Source organism: Pseudoliparis swirei, chromosome 18, assembly GCF_029220125.1.
Source record: "Pseudoliparis swirei isolate HS2019 ecotype Mariana Trench chromosome 18, NWPU_hadal_v1, whole genome shotgun sequence".
Classification (NCBI taxonomy): domain Eukaryota; kingdom Metazoa; phylum Chordata; class Actinopteri; order Perciformes; family Liparidae; genus Pseudoliparis; species Pseudoliparis swirei.
In genome coordinates, this window is record NC_079405.1 from 25,236,758 (window position 1) to 25,257,440 (window position 20,683).

At 42.4% G+C, this 20,683-nt stretch overlaps 1 protein-coding gene across 5 annotated transcripts in view; it reads left to right on the forward strand.

The window, feature by feature from the left end:
- The first annotated feature begins 11,880 nt into the window (after nt 1–11,880).
- Nucleotides 11,881–20,683, forward strand: part of sema3fb (sema domain, immunoglobulin domain (Ig), short basic domain, secreted, (semaphorin) 3Fb) — a 60,524-nt gene continuing 51,721 nt past the window's right edge. For 4 of the 5 annotated variants that reach the window (XM_056437973.1, XM_056437972.1, XM_056437975.1 and 1 more), the window contains exons 1-2: nt 11,881–12,137; nt 14,313–14,506. In XM_056437973.1, coding sequence (XP_056293948.1) covers nt 14,386–14,506 — 121 coding nt within the window. In that variant the 5' untranslated portion in view covers nt 11,881–12,137; nt 14,313–14,385. Of the gene's footprint in view, nt 12,138–14,312; nt 14,507–18,349; nt 19,254–20,683 lie in introns of those variants that run through there. The other variant, XM_056437976.1, reaches the window with a different exon arrangement.

Here is a 20,683-nt window from a genome sequence, read left to right on the forward strand (position 1 = left end):
AGAGTGGATTTTCTTTCCCCCCCCCCCACTCTTTTTATGAAGCGTCTACGAAGAGTGGTTTTCGCTGTCATGCACATATCGCCTGCGGAGAGCAAACAGCCACAGATCCACCCATGGAAATAAGTGGTGTTTTTGAGCGTGTTCCATCCGAGGCTTGTTTTTAAGGAGCTGGCAGCGGTCCGACAGGGTGACATGCTCACATTGTCCTCACGCTCCCCTCATGCTGTATATCATCATCAGACATAACCTCCCCCCCCGAGGCGGTTGCACAATTATTATATGTTTTCCTTATGCAAAACCAAAGAGGCCACTGTGAAGTTAAGTATTTTCTAACTGTGGGTCAAAGGTTTTTTTTAAATTAATTAATTAATAATTATTTCCCCCCCTCAGAGCGTGAGTCACGCTAAAAGTCTTTTTGTGCATCGAGCTAATGTTTAATGCCAGCGAGCAGAGATCAGCCCTCTGGACCGACACTGCCAATGGGTCGTATGAGGAGAGCACAAAGGGTTGAAGGGAAGGACAGAAATCCAGCCAAGTAGGAACCAAAACAGTTTGGGGTTGAAAAGGTTCAAATAGGTTCACGCGGAGTACTTCTTAACGCAGTGTGTTTCAAAAAGAAGTGAAAGCCGGTGTCATTTCATTTGCTGAGTTGAAAACTATTAAAGGACACGGTGGCAGATGTTGTTTAGCACCTTCACGTATCTTAGGAGAGGATGATCCAAGGTGACACTCAACGCTATCAATAATTAAATAATTACAGGGGCATGAAACCTAATAACTTTGTCACTTTGAGCACTTGGTGAAAACATCCGTGGCAGACGAGCAGATGACATCTGATCGTGATGTCTTCTGGGTCTACACTGATATTCAGTCATGCCTTTTTCTTTATTTTTTGACGTCCGTTGAAAAGAATAGAAATTGACCCAAATTCGGAAAGAACGAGAAAGAAAAAATAAATAACTCATTTACAAACTGCGCGTTGGTTTTTATTCGATCAGGTTTTGAGACACAAAAGAAGTGAATCAAATGGGTTGTGTGTGGGGCAGACCTTGAGGAATAATAATAATTTAAAAGATTAAAAAACAGTCCTCATGAAAACTGATCACATCGACACGTCAGGTCACGAAGTACTTGCGTCGAAGTCCACTCATCGGATTAGCGTTCATTATTTATTTCATCAATACGCAGTTGACAATACTCATATTACGACACATACTACCACACAATATAATATATCATATTTCACTGTCTTGCATCGACCCACACACACACACTGCATGAACGCCTAATCCTGTCTTGGCACCTGTTGGAAAACCTTGTGGTTTTTTTTTGTGTAGGAAGGATTATTGAGGACATCCAGGGGCACACAATGTTCAGCCACTCCCATGACATCATGAACTCCCCACTGAGTTTAGTTCACACCCAAACACAATTAGGGATTAATGCATTCGAAAGGATTGATCGTGTTTGTGTAAAGTCCCCCCCAACAGTGCATTGTAGTGATTCAGGCTAAGTCCGAGCTGGAAACTGTTAAAGTATGTGTATCGTTTAGTGATGTTGACAGTGTTAGTTCCCAAAGAAACAAATTCAATCCAGACTTCGGCCTTTCGTGCTGCTGGCTCTGTGTAGTCTACAAACCCAGAGCGGCCCAGACATGCAGGACCCACAGCCCCTCCAGCGCCACGGCAGACAACACCGGAGCCTCGCCGAGAGAGCTTTCACCCGACGGCGTTAACCGAGTCTCCTGTCCCCCCCTCGGACCTCCCATGCAGCATTTATGTGGGGTTGTTCAGCTGGATTCAGCCAGAGATGGTTTTAAAGATATTTTTGAGGGTGGATGTAGAAATCCTTCAAGCTGTCTTCATTAGAGTCTCGCTGAGAGATTTATGTTGTGGCGGAATGTGTTTTTTGTTGTTGTATCTCAGTCACAGTAACACAGCGACGCAGAGACAGCTTCATTCTGTACATATGACATTATTTTCAATACATGAGTGTAAATATGATTTGAGAGATGTTTGTAAGTTCACGGTACAAAAGGCTAAAAAAGGGATTAAAAGAAGACGTATTTCTGTTGTAGGAGTCCAATGATGAAATAATGTTGAAATGGATGTAAGAATGGTGAACTCCTTTTTTAGTTTTCAAGGGAATTATTTATAAAACAATTCTTGAGAGTTATAAATGTAATTAAAAACGTCTTAATATGGAAGATGTATGTGGTAGTGTATATAAATATATTTTGTTTTTTATTTTGTTTATTGTTGTTTTGTTGTTTTATTTTCTTCTTTATTTTATTTTAATTTTATGATTTATTTTGATTTCAATTTAGGATAGGAATTTATAAGCATTTTTTGCTTCGACCTATACCTTTTCAGTCTTTCTCTTTTGTATATTATATAGGATAATATTGTATTGTATTTGATTTGATTGACTGAATAAAACACAAACAAACAAACAAACAAACATCTGTTACTTCTGTCCGTCCGGAGAGAGGGATCCTCCTCTGTTGCTCTCTTGAAGGTTTCTTCCCTCTTTTCCCCGTGAAATGTTTTTTTTTCTTGGGAGTTTTTCCTCATCCGATGTGAGGTCAAAGGTCAGGGATGTCGGATGTGTACAGATTGTAAAGCCCTTCTGAGGCAAATTTGTAATTGCTGATATCGGGCTAGACAAAATAAACTGAATTGTAGAGATAAAACGAGTCTGTATACTTCATTTGGAAAAAAATAATAGAGAATCATTTGTTGTGTCGTGTGAGCTTATCCTGTTTGTATTAGGATGTTGAGTTCCCACCACGATTGGGTGGTGTGCATGCAAGTCACCCGCTAATGTGCGTAGGGCACACCCTTGAATATTAGAGCGGTAACCATGGCACTGGTGTCCTGTGAGCTGGTAAAGAGGAAGGAGGCCAACGTCATCGGGGAAGGGGAAACGAGGAGGGTACCGAAGCGTCCTTCCTTTCTGGTCTCGCTGAGTGATATGATTCATTCATAGTTAAGAAGACACTTTTATTAAAGTTAAATCCATTGGTCCATACTCTGTCTCCAAGTAGATGCATCCCATGGTATTTTTGGGGGTTCCAAATAATGGAGTAGGTTGACTATATGAGCTTTTGACTGTCTGGTCCTATGAAGGAGAGACAACTAAGGCTAGCTGGTGGTATTCGAGTCTATTGAGGTTGAGGAAGTGACGAAGGAGGTAACTGTGTTCTTTCTTTGATGTGTTTCGTATCACTTGTACATGACAGAAAGTGAGAATAATTTTGGCCGCAGTAGAGAGAATAATGTTCAAAACAAATTGTATGTTGTATTTATATATGATGGGACATTTGAGTCGGGCCAGTCGAAAGGGTTCCAATCAAGTCAGTTGGATTAGATTGTCGAGTTTCTGGGGGGGAGGTGGGAGGGTGGGGGGTGGATGACTTCATGTTTGGATGGGTGAGGGTGTGGGAGAGGAAGGGAGTATCTGCAGAAACAATAGTAGTACAGGCCAGTCTTGAGAGCTTAGAGGGCTAGTTCCCATAGAAAGTTAAAGATAACCCTTCCGCTCAGGCAGTGGCAACTCCCAACACCTCAACCATGCTTTACATGGTTGGCATGGAAATGTAAACACTGGAGACACAAGTGGTAGGCTACCCCTGTTCTGCAGATTTACTGGGTGGGTTAATTTCACTGGTTTGAGAGAACGTTGAATTTTCAATGTTATACGATATATATATATCAATGTTATTGCCCCAAGAAGCTTTTTGGGGCAATTAAAAGCAGGAGTTTACACCTCACCTCGTGTGTATTTTTTATACACCAAACATATATAAAGTGAAACTTGTATTTCTGGTGCACTCCTCATGGAACTGGACTGCTAACTGGACTAAACACTGCGATCACAGTGTTTAGTCCCAACGCAAACATGTCGGGAGCTCAGCCAGATTAGTTGGACTTGAATATGGCGTTGCTCGATGGGGTCATGACCCCCAGCCTGCGTCCTATCGAAAAGGCAGGAAGTGAAAGAGGAACCTAGAGGAAGTATTGCACCCTCACCCAAGGAGTACCATGACATCCTCAGGAAGTATCGGTGGAGCAGAGCAGTGCCAAGTCAACAGCCCGCGAGATAACCAGCCAATGGGAGAGAGAGCACAGATTGTTCTTCGTTTCCCGTGGACTCTCTACCTCCGTGAGGCTGCATTCCCGCTCCACTTCCTTTTTTCTCCCTTCTTTTAAACTAACTTAGAAAGCCACCGTGACTCTCAGCTTTGAGGCAAAGCACTGGAAGGTTCAGAGGAGCATTTATGACATGGAATCACTGCTTCTCAGTGAGCTGTCGTAGTTGTTCGCGTGGCGGTTGTGTAACTTAGTGTTTGACAGCTGTGGGAACAAAGTGGGTATCTTGTTGCCAGCTAACACAAGACGAGGGAGCGCTTTGTGGCAGAAACATTGAATAACTTGACCATGACCTGGATCCAGCAATTTCATATAAATTATCTGATTTAATTGATAATAATAATTTAGGATAGGACTATAGAAGCATTTTTTGCTTCTACCTAAACCTTTTCAGTCTTTGTGTTTTGTTTACTATATAGAATAATATTGTATTGTATTGCAATGATTGACTGAATACAAATACACAACAACAACAAAATACACAAACTAGAACATTTAATATGCACCTAAAAGGTACTAATCTAATATTTTAACAAAACAAAGCTATTAATTGAAACTATCAGTGTAGGTATATTTTTATATATTCATGATCCTGTATTTACATCCGTGCATTAAATATGAAGGTTGGTTATCTTAGCTTAGCATAAAGAGCCTTGCTGGGTCCAAAGGGAAGAAAAACAGCTAACTAGAACCCATAAAGCTCACTAAACATGTTATAGTCACCAGCAGAGACTCCAGGAGGTTGGTCCTAGATATAGTCTTTTAAAAACAGCAAATTGACATTTTTACAAGCTGGTTCTTGTAGGGATTAAGCCAATGTGTCAAAACATGTTAATTGCTGATCTTAAGAGGTCCTGGTGCAGGATTGTGTTACCTTGGAAAAGGGCTTGATGTTTCCCCAGCTTCCTGTCTTAATACTTAGCTCACCTAACTGGTTGCTGGCTGCAGCTCATATATTTCAAGATGTGGACGTAGTAACCATGACATTACCAATTGCTCTGTGGACTTCAGTTTTGAAGCCTTGAGTTTAGCATTTTGGCCGTCGACGTTTTGTTTTTTGGCGTGACATGAAAGATTGAAGCTAAAGGCAACCAAACACTGAGTTACACTGTGAAGAGATTACAAAAGCAGATCCTGACATTTACCATCAGGCATTAAATTGATAGGTGGTTTTTCGATTAGCTGTAGACATAATAGAGCACTTGCTGAGGTACATAAGGATAGAAAACATATACTAGAACCATAAAGCACTAAACATGTTATTGTCACCAGCAGAGATCCGGAGGTTGGTCCTAGATATATCTTTTAAAACACAAATTTATTTTTAAACTGAGTTCTTGTAGGATTAAGCCAATGTTCAAAACATGTTAATTGCTGATCTTAAGAGTCCTGGTCAGGATTGTGTTACCTTGGAAAAGGGCTTGATGTTTCTAGTTCCTGTTTAATACAATACTCTAACTGGTTCTGGTGAGCTTCATATATTTAAGAGTGGACTAGTAACCATACATTACCAATTGCTCATGTGAGATATAGTTTTGAAGCTTGAGTTTAGCATTTTGCCGTCGATTTTGTTTATGGCAGTGACATGAAGATTGATGTAATTAGGCCAAATCACTGATTTACTGTGAAAATTACAAAACAGAAATCAGACAATTTCCAATACAGCAATGGTTGTCACAGTTAACTACTGTGTATGGTTTATCGCTATTTATTATTGATTTCGAGGGACCATCATCTAATAAGAACATGAGTTCAAAAATAAAACCATGAATTATGAGAAATACATCAATGAGTCAGGGTCTATACAATTTAAAAACATTGGATCATTCAGAGGATCGACCTGTGCCATAATAGCATAAGTTCAGGTTTAAGACACAAAGGCATTGCTCACAGTTTAGACCCAGAGTTTGAGCGTACCAGCACATGTATAGACTGGGTAAGGTATTCAACTTTTATGTTGTCAAAACTAGTTTTAAACAAACATGTGTTCGTTAGTGCGTTACAGTGCTTAAGTCAAAGTAGAAACAATCAACACTGGTCATTGGCCACATCAATGATTATGGTTATCGCTTTATATAAGATAGGATGTGGAGTAATTTATCGACGCATGCATGTAATATAGCGCCAGTGTGGTATAGTGATCTAAGAAAGCTTATTCTATAGGTGATCGATTTATATGCTTTGTACTGAGCATTAGTAATTTATCATCACGACTAGTAAAACCAATTCAAAACAATTTAACTTTATAAACATGTATCCATGAATTAACTATAGTGACATAAAATCTAATGAAACATTGCTTACTTAATGAATAGATTTAAGAAGTAATGTCTAAATGAATTAGTGCAAATGATCTAAAGTTGAATTGCAGGTCTAGTATATGTCTGATAGAGATAGTAAATTGATGAAGTATGAAGCTATAGGCTTATTGGCAGTTATGCTGAATATCAGAGTGAAGCTTTGACACTTGAGTTTTTTAATATAATCTCTTGTTGATCCTTATGATTACCTAGTACTTATGAAGGTTTAATTAATGATTGTATTAGCCTGCTCTGCTCAAAGTGATTTTAAATGAGAAGTACTGAGACGCTTGTGTGACGTATCATGCTTTGTAGATATGGGAAGTTAAATCTTAATGGCTTGTTCAACACTTTAATCTCTGCAGTATTTAAAATGTGAATAGTCTTTGTTACAGACTTTATCTTAATGCTGATTTAATTGTACATAATATTCTGGTTTAAAGCATCTTAAACTTGCTACATTTTTAATGGTTTTTAAATAGTAAACTCTATGGTACATGGTAATTATACTAGTTTACATATTCAATATTTATAGTCAATTTTACTAAACTTTGATTTAAAATAGATTGTCTGCAACTTTTAACTGAATCATCTTATCTGATTTAATCATTTATAGGATGGTATATCTATGGATAAATATTAGTTTTTCTCAACTGCAACTTTAAGTAGAGAATTATTTTTTATGTTGAAGAGCATGTTTAATTTATTTGCAACTTTTAAGTAATGATGAATGTTATAGCTTTTTGACGGCCTTATGATGATCTGTAGAATTGCATGTCTTATTTGATGTCTTATCTGATCTATGTAGTAATGATGCATTGCTAATATACTCTGCTTGAGTGCTCACTCTTATGTAATCTGATTTTAAGAGAGTATTAGCTATTATCGCACATTAGTTTGTTGTGATATTTGGTCAGAGAGCAATCATACTGGTCATAGAGTTTTACGATGTTTGAACCTGTGCGTTGTAATGTGTCACTAGTTTAAAGCTCAACTTGTGGAGAAATCATCTTATAATGTAAGCTGTAAGTTATCCTGGGGATGTTGAGATTTACTTCTATTGAGACATATAGTTACATAATGATTGAGCAAGTATGTCAGCCTAAAGTGCACTCAGGATTAACGCATTTCCTAGATAATCACATCTTTAAATGTAATGTATTCATCGTAAACACTGTCCTAATACTGAATTGAGATATTTATTGATTTCTCATTTCATGACTGATTATGGTTACTGATCTTAAGTGATCAATAAGATTTAGGATATAAATGACTGCTTGTCTATTGAATTAAGCCTGATAAATTTTTTAGCTCTATTATAGTGTTCTTAATTGTAAACTTAGATTATAATGCATGTCTGTATCTTCTTAGATAATCATAGTTAATATTTACGTATTAAATGATGGCTTTCTTTAGCCATAGTTTAGATTGTAAGATCATACCATTTGATTTGCAATTGATTGAAATACCTAATAATGTACACATGCTATAGATAAAACTGAATATCAACATTTAGCTGGATAAATTAATCACTACTTGGATTAAATAGAATGGTCACTTTCCTAAGTTGACCATTCATTAGAGATTTATCTGATAAATTATGTTGCAATTACAGCTCATTTTCTGTAATGACCTATGTGTATTCAAATATGCTAATTGACATTCAATATTATGAGGATTTCAGAATCATATTAGTCATTACATAATTGTTCAGACATTTTGCGTTGTGAATATTATTAAGCTTTAAACCTATTATTACTCATGAAATGTTGCATCGCACGTTTAGCAAATTATAGTTAAATAATCATAATAGTATTTGATTCTACGTAGCGTGATGGTATTACTGAATAGTCTAGGTACAGCCACTGATCCATTATGAAGCTCTTGAAATAGTCCTGTTAAAGTGTAAGGACATCATGTTTGAACATCTGCGTCCACTTAGACACTTGAACTTGTGACCTTAGAGTCAAATTCTAACACATGAAGTGCTTAAAGACTATTGTCACTGTTATGTGGCGACATGAATGCGTCAGAGATGCTGCTAATATAGCCATGAGTCTATCAGTCTAGATATGTAAGTTAAAGGTGAATCAGAGGTTACAATCAAAGCTTAGTCAGTTCGCATTACACATAACTGATGGTTAACAATTCAACGTGATGAAAACCTATTAAATAGTGCTATAGTTCAGATTGTCATAATACTGCTTCATTCTTAGAATACATTCATTGTTAGTTAATGAAGCGTACAGATATTTGTATATGTAATCAAGGCATTAACTCTATAATAGAAGACAGTCCAGTAAATATATACTCATGTATTAGCCTAGATGAGATCCGTAAGGAGACGTGACATAGCTGGAATGTGATTCGTATCACATAAAGTGTCCCTTATGCACCTCGTTTTGTAATAACCTGAAGGAATAGAATGTGTCTTACGTACTACGACTACTCTTGCTGTAATTTGTACTGTGTAATTGACTTGGCCTGAATGGTGCAGTTAGCAGCTCAAACATCATATGGACCTCTACAACGTCTGTGCCGTCAAATCAACGTGTATATTTTGGTCACCACAGTAGACATCCTAGGCATCGACTCTTTGTGAACAATCGCGCTAACTAGCTGACTGCTTAATACTGCAAATTACTCAAAATCTTTACATGTTGTAATAAAGAACCATATCTTCATTATAAGCTCATACAAAAAGCCATGAACTTGTGGTCATCAACGCTAGCGCTCAATGATATAGTTCGTGCAAAGCATGACTTAAATGCATGAGATTAACTCTGTATGAATTTCTCAATGCGGTACACATAACGTTTCATTTAAATCTCATATGACATTAGCACTTCAGCCGGAATTTGCATGAACCTGGCGGAAAAGTGGATCGTTAATTCACCCAAAGTTTCCCAACCCAAACAATAGATGTTGATTATGCTGAAATAGATGAATCATAGTAACTAGTATTTCAATTGGCTTTCTACATTATGTCAGGAATCCAGTAAGTTTAACTTGCAGAAAATCCCTTGAAATTTACTGCATGAAATTTTAACCAAATTAGCATCCAACTAACTGTAGACAATTTTACCGCAAACTCACTAAGAAATTGTAGCTTATGGAATTATTCAATCACGACTCCTGGGTCCACTTCCCAAAAAATCATATCATTGACCATTATTTCCCTTGACCCCTTTGGCTATTTTTGGTTAAAACCCCTTGGGGATTGTGTTTGGAAAAAAACCCCCTGTCTTTTTTTGGGAAAAAGTTAAAAAACCCCCTTTTTTTAAACCCAATTTTAAAACATTTCACCTTTTTTTAAACTTTTAGTCAAATTACCCAAAAAAGGGTTAAAGTTTTCCCAAACCTTAGGTTTTCCCGGGGCAATTCCCCCAAAAAAATTTTTTCCCCAAAAATTAAAAATTTTTCCCCCCCTTTTTTTAACCAAAATTTTATTTAAAAAAAAAACCCCGGGAAATTTATTTTCCCTTTGAAGAAATTCCCCCGGGAAACCTTCACCCGGTTTCCAACCTATTTTTTTCCCCCCCAATTTTGGGGAAAAAAAAAAGAAAAAGGTTTTTTTTCCCGAAAAGGGGAAATGAAAAAACCCCCTGGGGCCCTGTTAGTTTATGGAAATTAATTTTTTAAAAAAGGGAAAAAAATAATTTGAAAGGTTCTTTGTGTGGAACCAGAAATGGTTCTTCTGCATCACTCGGAAGAACCATTTTCGGTTCCAGATGGCACCTTCACTTTTCTGTTTGACAGGAGACCTGTCTGTGCATTCACACAGAAGCTATTGTCTCTTTAAATCAAAGCACAATAAACTAATAATTAATGTTTGCATTAATATTAAGCATAATAATGACTTCCTTTTCAGTTCACGACATCGTGGTGTTTTGGCAACAGATGGACTGGGAACTTCTCATCGACTCCATCCAGCCTTTTAAATCTGCTACGATCAATGAAAATGTTTTCATATCACAATTTATCCAACGATAATCCAGTGTAATTTGAATAGCGACGCTCGCGTTGACAAACCTCAGAGAATTATTACCCATAATGTAATCGTTATTACATTTGGAGAGGAGTCTGATCAGTGCCTGAAACCAGTTAAGTATACAGTGCCATTTTTATTGTTGTTTTCTTTTGGGAAAAGGATTACATAAAGTCCTCCTTTGATGAACCCAAAACCAAATGTTTGTGAACCCCAAAATCGCTAACCAAGCATTCTTTATAATATTATGTTCTGGAAGACTCTAAATGAATGTCTTGAGGCGTTTGCATCGTGTGTCCAAGCCCCCCCCCCCCCCCCAAAAGAAAAATCTGGAAATGCAGGTTTGAATATTGAGTTTTGTAAAACTATACTGTAAAACCCATCTGTAGATCTGATGATGGGATTTAATAATGTGCTCATATGGGTAATACTTTGGATTACCACTCACTAATAATGTTTTATTCCATCATTCATCAATACCGTATGTCACTTATGAGTTGCGAATAAGAAGGCTGCCAGGTTGTGGAGATTCCCTCTAACCAATGAGAGCATTAGCACTCATTTCATAAAAAGGGCTTCAGGCTGTCATTAACGAAATACGTAATGATTATAATTTTGTGTTAATTAGCTATTAGATTTATAACTGCAGGCTGTGTGAGAAACAGATAGAGACCGGTATAGCAATGGGGGGTTCACAACTTGGAAAAACATAAACTCTCTTGCTTGTGAATGTCTTATAACTAATATATAAACAACATGAATCATTAACTATTGCGTAATAGTAATTACACCTTATACGCCAATAAATGGCGCGCTTATTCTGGATAGTGTCTGCGCAATTCTAGCAACTTTCTGCACTTCATGTAATAACAACCTTCATATCTATAGTGCAGAATATAATGCGGATCATCTATTCTCCTCCTCCTCCTCCTCCTCCTCCTCCTCCTCCTCCTCCTCCTCCTCCTCTGACAGCGCACGGCGGTGGTAACACCGCCAGTGAATCACGTCTCCTCCCGGCATGGCTGATGGGCGGCTCGGCTGCTTTGCGCCGCCCGCCCTGTGGGTGTGTTTTCAAGGCGCGCGGGGCTCCTGCACATCCACCTGCTCGCGCGCCGCCTCCCCTCCACAGTCAGGAGCGCCCAACTTTCCACAGAGGAGCACTGCACGCTGCGTGCCTGGACCTCTGTGCACCGCGGGGGGACTTTGGTTTCCAACTGCTTTTATTTTTTCATTTTTTAAAATCCCCCCCCACCCAAAAAACCCACTCCCCCCCCCCGCCCCCTCCCACCCTCCTTCCCCCCACGAGATGTTGCCTTCGTTCGTGCGACGACGATATCTCCACGCCTCGCGGTCTCGCGCAAGATTGTACTAGAGAAAGATTTTCTCTCTCTCTCTCTCTCTCTCTCTCTCTCACACACTCTCTCTCTCTCTCCCTTCCCTTTTTTTCTTTTTTCTTCTTTTCTTCTCTTATTGTGCTCTGACAAACTCCGGGGCCACGCAGTGTGCACAGGTACAGCCCGCCCTCCTGAGCAGGGACTGTCCAGCAGCGGCAGCAGCAGCAGCACCACGGGGATTTATTCTATTGTTATTATTGATTTCAACTTGGAGACCAAAGTGACCCGATCTGTTGGAATTGGTTTTGTTCAATGACTTGCATGGTCGGATCTGAAGTTATATTCGGAACGCCGCCCCAACAAGGTAAGCCTGATTGCGCGTTTGCCCTTTTTTCCACGTATTATTTCCCATTTACCCTTTTTATTATTATTGTTGATGCTTTAATAAAGCGTACCTGTCTGCAGCTGCGCGCATTAAAACATATATATTTCTTGCAGCATGCTCCAACGACTGTTTTCTCATTTAATTCTAATATATATATTTTTTTACAGAAATCGATAAGCATACATAACATGTTTGATGGATCCAAACCTCGATTCTTACAGGAATCATTATTACTATTTATGGATTTGCTATTCAGTTCACCGTGCGCTCTAATACCACACCAGACTGTTTACAGTTCTGTCGTCCATGTGTGGCCAAGGCTGGCAGTCTGTCACACACAGATTACAGTCTCTATCATTCAACATTCAACCATTGAATTCTTGTTCTTCTTCTTTCATTTGTCTTCAATGCTGAAGAACACTGCGATGGGAATATATTAACACAGCTTGATGTTGTTTTCCTTATTGTCAGCATTCATTCTGGGGGAGGAGGCTTTAAAGAAAGAAAAAATGCATTTGCCCTATTGTTGTGAAATATGATAAATGATCTGTGTTTTTTGTATTGTCCTCTGAATAAACCAGCAGGATTCAGTGGGGAGGGGGTTATGCCCCCCCCCCCCCCCATCTGACTTATTTTGAGCGTTTATCTTTTACTAGAAGTTAAATAGTTGCTTTAGATTAGCCCAACATGTGAAGATTAATAACTTGTGTATAGACGCAGACAATGAAGAAGCTGAGAGCATCAGCGGAGGGCGGGACATCTGGTGTGTCGGTATGAAGCAGTTGGGTCAAAGTGTGATGGATATATAAATGATTCTCCATAAATGGACCTTTTTTTTTGTCGTTAGAATTTATTTTCCAGACTCAAAATGACTGGAGAGATGTGTTTTAAAGTGAGCGGACTCAGTGTCTCTCGGTCTCCCGCTGTGTCGTCTGCGAGCACAGTGCCGGTGTTTGATTTCATATGCTTGTGCGAAGGACTCGGCCTCTGTCTCAGAATAAACAGCTGGATGGTTAACAAATTGTCAGTAAACAACTGGGTTTAAACAGCTGGGCTGTGGCTCATAAATCCACCTCAGCCCGGCCCGGGGTCTGAGGACCCTTTGGCTCTGCGGACGTCTCTCCAAAAAAAAAAGGGGATGGAGACCCGCTTCCGACATGTCCAGTGTGACATGCGGAGAAGAGCGATCTGCCTCTTAAGCGGTGAGGTCAGGATGCTGTGTGGGAGAAGAAGAAGAAGAAGAAGGACAAGTTGAATACGCAGACAAGTGGCAACGTGGTAGAGATGATTAAAAGGACCACTGGGTGTGACGGAGGATAGCTAGAGGGGGCCAGAGGTGGCCAGAGGCGGCCTGTCGAACGAAGTCTTTTCCTGATGATTCTGTGACAGATGTGTGGAGGTCATTGTGGCTGCTCCCCGCCATCGATCACTCATTAACCGGCCACTTCATTGACGACCACCGCTGCATTGTTTGGAGCACTTGTTAAACTGTTCCAGTGAGGCGTTTGAGCCCGTCGTCATTTGTAACCCCCCCCCCCCCCCCTTTTAACCGCAAAGTTAATATTTTATTTTAAATTGCACCAATCACAAACCCCCCCCCCCTCCACTCTTTTTCTCTAGTAAGCATGAGGTCGTGGTACAGCCCCCCCCCCCCCTCCCGCTGTTAGGTGAAGCTGTAATTAGAGAGCAGCACACACACACACACACACACACACACGTATGGTGTCATGACGTAGGAATGTGTTTTGGGTTGCGTGGAGAGGAGCAGAAGAAGAAGAAGAAAAGCTTCTCTTACTAGAGTCAGCGTGCTCTTTCCATCATTGTGTCACACACACACACACACACACACACGAAAAGAAACCCAAGCATAATTCTTCCCAAATGGAAGTGCGCACACATCTCTAAAAGCTTGGCGCGTCTCCATTGGTTTTCTTGTTAAGCTCCCAGAGATCTGGCTGTAATCCCCACACCTCAGCGCTGCATCATCACCAGAACTCACAGGGATCACGGGGCCCCCGGGAGCCATTTGTTTGACACGTCGCATAACTTAATAAACGACCTATTGTAGCAGATTTGTCTTTCTCTTTTCTTGTGCAGCTCCTACTTGAGGAATCATCTTCTCTTCTCTCACGTGTTTGTTTTTTGTCCCCGCAGAGATTTAAAAAAAAGGAAAATAGTTTTTTTTTAACGGCTCTTGGTGTGCGCCCTGCCGGAGGTCTGGTCCGCCATGCAGATGGACGGTCTGTGGACGGTGCACGCCCTCCTGGCACTGTCCGGCCTCGTCCTCGGGAATCCATTGATGATCCACGACCCGCTGGCCGCACCCCGCGTCTTCATCTCCTTCAAAGGTAGGAACCTGAACCTCATCCTCGGCTCTTTTATTCCCACCTGCCTCTTCCAGCCCTGTGCCGGTTCATTAATAAACTCCGTGTGGTTTGCTCGCCGTGTGACTGATGACTCGGCGGTTAGGCTAACCGGAGCGCTCGTCGCTTTGTTGAGCGCTGAGGGTTTTTTCCCCCGTTTTTTTTGCAGAGGATGAACTCAAACGCATCACCATGAATCTCTCTCGCGCCAGACCGCAAACAAATCATGCAGTCCCTATCCGCTGCCCCTTCCTCAGACCCCCAGGCGTTATAATAACCACCAGATGCTTCCACTGTACAAACAATTTAAAAAAACACAAGCGGCGGCTGAGAAGGATGCCCGTGTCGAAGATGTGGCGTGCGCTTCTCGTTTCCCACTCCACTTGAAACAATACACATGATTATTGTTTTTGGGCGATCGAAAGCGGCGCCTTTTATCTTCAATCAGCTTTATTGTGGAATCCCTAAATTGGAGGCGCGGAGGGAGACGGGATAATAGGGAGCGTGTAATAACTCTGTGGACCATTATGTGATTATTCCCCCCTGGTTGAAGGCAGACGTGTGCTTTAGTGGGTTCGTGTGTTTGTGCGTTTCCAATAGCCTTCGCAGATTGGTGTGAGAGATGGGTTGCCGGGGTTCCGGGAGGGGGGGGGGGGGGGTTTGGGTCGGGTGGAGCAGAGTGAGAAGACGGTATTATCGAGAGCAAATTGCCAGGATCAGCCAAGCGGAGCGACGTCCCCGAGGCCTGTCCTGTCCTGGAGATCAAGCCTTTTTGATTAGCATCCAGAGAGAAGGCGAGAGAGGGCGGGCGGGCGGGCGGGCGGGCGAGCAGCAGCGGCCCTGTTTGCTTTGCTTCCCATTTCCCAGCGCTCCCCGGCGCAAGTTGACTTAATTAAGTGGACTGGCACAGTTCATTGTCGAAGGCGTTTTCCTGCTTTAATCAAGTAGGATTTACCACATCAGTGAACGCACATCCAGAGCTCAGTACTTTTTATCGTCTTTTTTTTTCTTGCATTTTCCAAATATCTTTTTTTTAAAGTCCGTCGCCCTACACACAGGCGCCGTGTTGTGTTCTGAGGACCGCGTGCTGCTTTCTATTCTCTCTAAAAGGTGCATCTTTCGGATGGCTGAACTCATCAGAATATGTATATTTTAAAGCAGCGGACTACAGACGCTGTTCTTTGGCTGACGAGCAAAGTGGGGGATGAAGAAAGAGGAAAAAGAACTCGGCTCTCCTGCTTACCTGTGTGTTTGTGTGTGTTTGTGTGCATGTGTTTGTGTGTGTGTGTTTGCTTCTCCAGTCAATATGAATTTCACAGTCTACTGCTGCTGCCTCTCTCAGAGGAATGCACCCCCCCCCCCCTCCCTCCTCCATTCAATATTATGACTCTCTCTCCCTTAATTGCTTTTCGAGAGGCCCGTGTAGTCCTTACCTTGGCAAGTCGGCTGCACTTCCCCTGATGCACCGTTGATGTGTTGGAAGTTTTTTTTTTTTTGTGTGTGCAGAATTGCCTCCGAGCAGCAACTTCAGCGGAACGCGGTCGACGACGACGACAAAAGCGCGGACAGAAAAATGCCCGTTTTTTTTTAATGAGGTAAAAATACAAAATAAAGCGTTAATCATCGGTCCCCCCTGGTTGTTGTTATGGATCGTTTGGGAGTCACGCCGTGAGGAAAGAAAAGTTAAATTGCAGCCGTAAAAAAAAAAAAAAAGCCGAATGTCTCTCTCAGCGTCGGGCTCTACACACACGCCGCAAACTGATTAACTCGGTAGCTGAGGAGCGAGGTTCAGAACCATGACCTGCATCTGGGAGGCCCTCTACTTCCCTATTAAAGCAGGAAGAGTAAATCATGGCGCCTAATTGCTCTGCTTTGGCTTCATGCAGCGTGCACAGCTTTTTATGACAGGGGAGGACACCACCTTCTGTGGTATTGAGTTCAGAGGGTACGAGGGGGGGGGGGGGAGGACACCAGTACGCGTTTCAATAAGATTAGAGTGTGTTGAGTCTGGAGGATAAACCGTGGAGGTAGACTTTGTCCGGGCTTATCGTGTTTTCTAGCAAGCTGAGTTTGCAGAAAGAGAAAGAAAGTCTGCCTCCGAACACATTGCAGGGGTAATCGATGTCTCATCTCACGCTGACTCCCAGTGTAAGGTGAGATCTGGAGTGTTTGATAGAACGAGGAGAGGGAGCCGAGCGAATCCAGCGTAGATAATGAGTTGATATTTTAGTTGCTACAAGACTGCTGTCGCCACCAGCAACCGCCCCCCAAAGAGAGGAGTCGTATCAAATGGCCGAGCTGGGAATCTGCTAGTTTGAGTCGACCCAAAGTCCGTCACACCCATGGAAACTTGTTCTTGAATTTATTCATGCAACTAAAGATTAATTGCATTGTTGATCGTTCTCTCGGCTCATCAAATTCCTGTTTCTTCCGATAAATCAACGTCCCACAGCTCAAGGCGATGTCGTTGCTTGTTTTATTAAAACCCGACTACTTTTAAGTTTAAGATAATCATCAACAAGTTGTTCTTCAATGGTCAAAATACTTTGAATTTGATTCGTGGATTAATTAATCCACTATTTGTCTCAGGAGCACTTTTTGTTTGTTTTTCCGTGAGTTCTCTTGAGCCAAGAAAGGTGTTTCCGTGATTGTTCTCGGTGGACAGGAGGGAAGTCGTCCAACAAAGGAAAAAAAGACATTCAAACTCAGCGCCGAACCAAATCAGCCCACGTGTTAAAAAGCCGTCCGTCGGTAAAGTGAAACATGGAATTAACATGTGAAAGGGGTTTGTGTGTGAGAGCATCGGCCTCTTCCCGAGACTCCTAAGTCACGCAAGTGCCTTTGTGACGTAAATCCATGAAGAGGTCGGCGGATATATGTGTGCAGGTTTCTCTATAAGAGTCCTGCCTCCGCGTCCCGCTGTGAGCTGAACGGACCAAGCACCCTCGAGGGGAAGTTTTGCCGCGCAGAGTTTTGCAAAGAGTGCAACATCGCTGCTGCTGCCCGACATTCCCTCTTTGACATATTTGAGCTCATGCGTTAAGTTAAGATCCCAATCTAAATCTCTGCTATTTCAAGCCCTCTCTATACTCGCATAAACCTCTGACTCATCTGGGCTTCAATCGCTCAAAAGAAAACGTCTTTTATTTTTTTTACTACAGCCCATTAGAAATCGAATCAAGGCGTTGTGCAATGTTTACATGGAAGAGCCAACGTGCAACCGGAAGCCTCTGGTGACACGTCAGAGATCTTTTAAGGAGCGCTGCTCTCAGCCTGCTAAGATAAACAGGCAGCAAGTAAACATTGGTTCAGAATAAACAGAGGCACGGGGTCAACCTTCTCCACCATGATGCCATTTTCGCGTTGGAAAGCTGGCGCTGTCGTAATCTTCGGGCCGAAGGCGGAGCCAAGAATGAACCCGACGCCCCCCTCCCTCTCTCTCTCTCTCTCTCGGCCGGCGGCGGTGACATTTGAAACGGCTGCTTGGACGACGACAGCGATTGGAGTTCCGTTCCGTCGGGACAAAGGAAGAGTTCTTCAAATGTCGGATTACAGCACGCTCCCCGCTCCCCTCTCTCCTCCACCGCCACGCCACGTTGACACCAGAATGTGGGTCAACTTCGACCACGATAACGACGCGAGCGCACCGCTGGCAGGCGGCGGGGTGAAAAGGAAGCCGCTCTGGCCCGTCGTTATTCCAGATATTTCTCATCTGCACGGCCCTCCCCGTGAAGGGCTAACAGCAGTCTCCTATTTTTACTCCTCAGCAAAGTCTTTAGTCTATATCGGGCGTGGGTGAGTGTGTGTGTGGGCGTGGGCGGCAGCTTAGAGGGTCAGAGACTCTCCTTTGGGGTTAAATGCCAGGCATTCTGATATGTGAGGGCCCTTGTTATGCAGTAGTTATATATATATATTTTAATGCCCAGGAATAACAACAGATGAGTATGCGTACAGATTTGAAAGCCCTCTGAGGCAAATTTGTAATTTGTGATATTGGGTTGTATAAAAAAATGGAATTGAATTGAATGAGGATTATATCCGAAAATGTGAGCTAAAAAACAGCTTAGAAGTTGTTTTGATTGGTCTACAGTTCACCATCAGAGGCACACATCAGTGGTCAGAGGTCTCCCACGCTGTTATTATTGGCTGTGACAGCTTGCATTTTTCCAGTCGAGTGTTTACTCAATATTGACTGTGCGCCCGATCAACTATAATGCGGTTTCTTCCCTTTTCTCCTCCGGGCACGTTTGGTGCTCTACGAAGCAAATGCAACTTCCTGTTTGCAGCCGCCGTCTAATTTGCAGGACACCTCAAGGACACCTTCGCCTCCAACTTTAATACCGCGGTGTTTGGCGAAACCGCGAGCAGAAGCCTCGAAAACCACTCGCCCCCAGAAGTCTGGCACCGCCGCCGATGTTCGGCTGTGATTTCCAATTACCGTTTGTGAGGTCTGAGTAATGACTGACAAAGCATTGAAGAACCACTGTTGCTTTGGCCCGGGCCCAGACCTCAGCTTCCCTCCGCAGCGGCTCAGCCAGGTTATATTTAGTGTAAAACTCTCCTCTCCCTCGGCAGGCACATAGGCGAGCGCCGTGGTGAACCATTGAACACGGTCGGCGGGGCGGTGGCGGCGTGCATCTCAGGCGCAAGCGCAGCTCGGTCCGGCACAACTTGCTTGAGTGTCACTTCATTGGTCGGCCCCCGATTGGCTCGAGGCCACATCCGTAAATGTGTAAGGCTTTTAAAATATGTCACAAATAAAATAGGTTTGAGTTCCGGGAACAGTGTTAATCCTTCATTGTAAGTGCACACGACTTAAGAAATGCGAGCACTTCTACCTACCTGTGTGTGTGTGTGTGTGTGTGTGTGTGTCTGGGAGAACCCAACAGCACCTTCCCAAACTATATGGAGTGACATTTGAAATGTGTGTCACATTTAAATCCCCGTGGAAACATGTGAAATCCATGCACACGCGCCTCTATTGATGTCGCCCCTCCTCGACATGCGATATCTGTCTCTTTGAACGCATATCACGTCATAACTGTCATGGGGCTCTTCATTGCATCTATATTATTATTATTAAATGTTGATGTGTCATGGTTTTTCCGGTTGACACGTCAGGCATCAGGGATCGATTAGCAAACCACTTTAAAATAATCTATGCCCCCTATTTGGGAAGATGACTGACGGGACCATGATTGCTTTTTGTTTCCGGACCATTTGATACAATATTTCGTATTGGAATACAACGAAGATGACAAGCTGGAGACAAAAAAATAGAGAATCGGTTGACTGAATAAACCTTTATGGTATTTCAATATGAGCTTCATACAGTTCTGAAACAAACTCATTGCATGCACTGCTTTAAACAACAACTCTACTCTATTCTAGGCAGCACAGCAATTAATCAACATCAAACTTTAGCATTTTCATTTGAGCATGACGCAACAGCAATTAAAAGTATTTGCATTTGAAGGTGGCACAGATTCGTCTCCATAAGGCTCCGCAATCCACCTTAAAGTGGATCTGTCATCCGTGTTGCATCGGTGTTACCGAAGGCAACACTCCGCCTATTCTCTCCCTTTGTCAGGTGTATGTGTAGGACGGACGTGTGATATATTTCTCTAAAAAGACGAGCCTGTTGGCACCTCCCCCCCCCCTCCCCCCCCGGATCCATCGGTGATCTCTTGTCCGTCTCTGATGCTGCCAGCTTCCATTTCTGCAAATGAAATCGAGGTCACGGTGTCATCTCATCGCTCCGTCGGCGGGTGCTGTCTGCGCCTCCCACCCGGCGCTGATGGAATATCTGTTTTATTTTCTCCTTCCCATGGTTGTTAAACACACACACACACACACACAACTCTTTCTTTATGACAGCCGGTGAATCGAGTCATTGTGCTTGAGTGTTATAGAGTAGCGCCACTTGGCTCTTCGCTCGACCTGATTCCCAGGACATATGGCCCTGAAGGTTGTAAAGTGTATCGCGGACGGTTTGGGTGGTCCTAATGTTTGATTAAAGAAAAAAGGAAATCGTAGCAGTGCTTGTCTCCTGATTCTCCAACATCCGGCCAATGGGTGCTGGATGTATTGTAGCGAGGCTCTTAGCCACCTCCCAGGGGGTGGATGTGGGCAAAGGGAAACTAAATATAGCGACTCATCTTC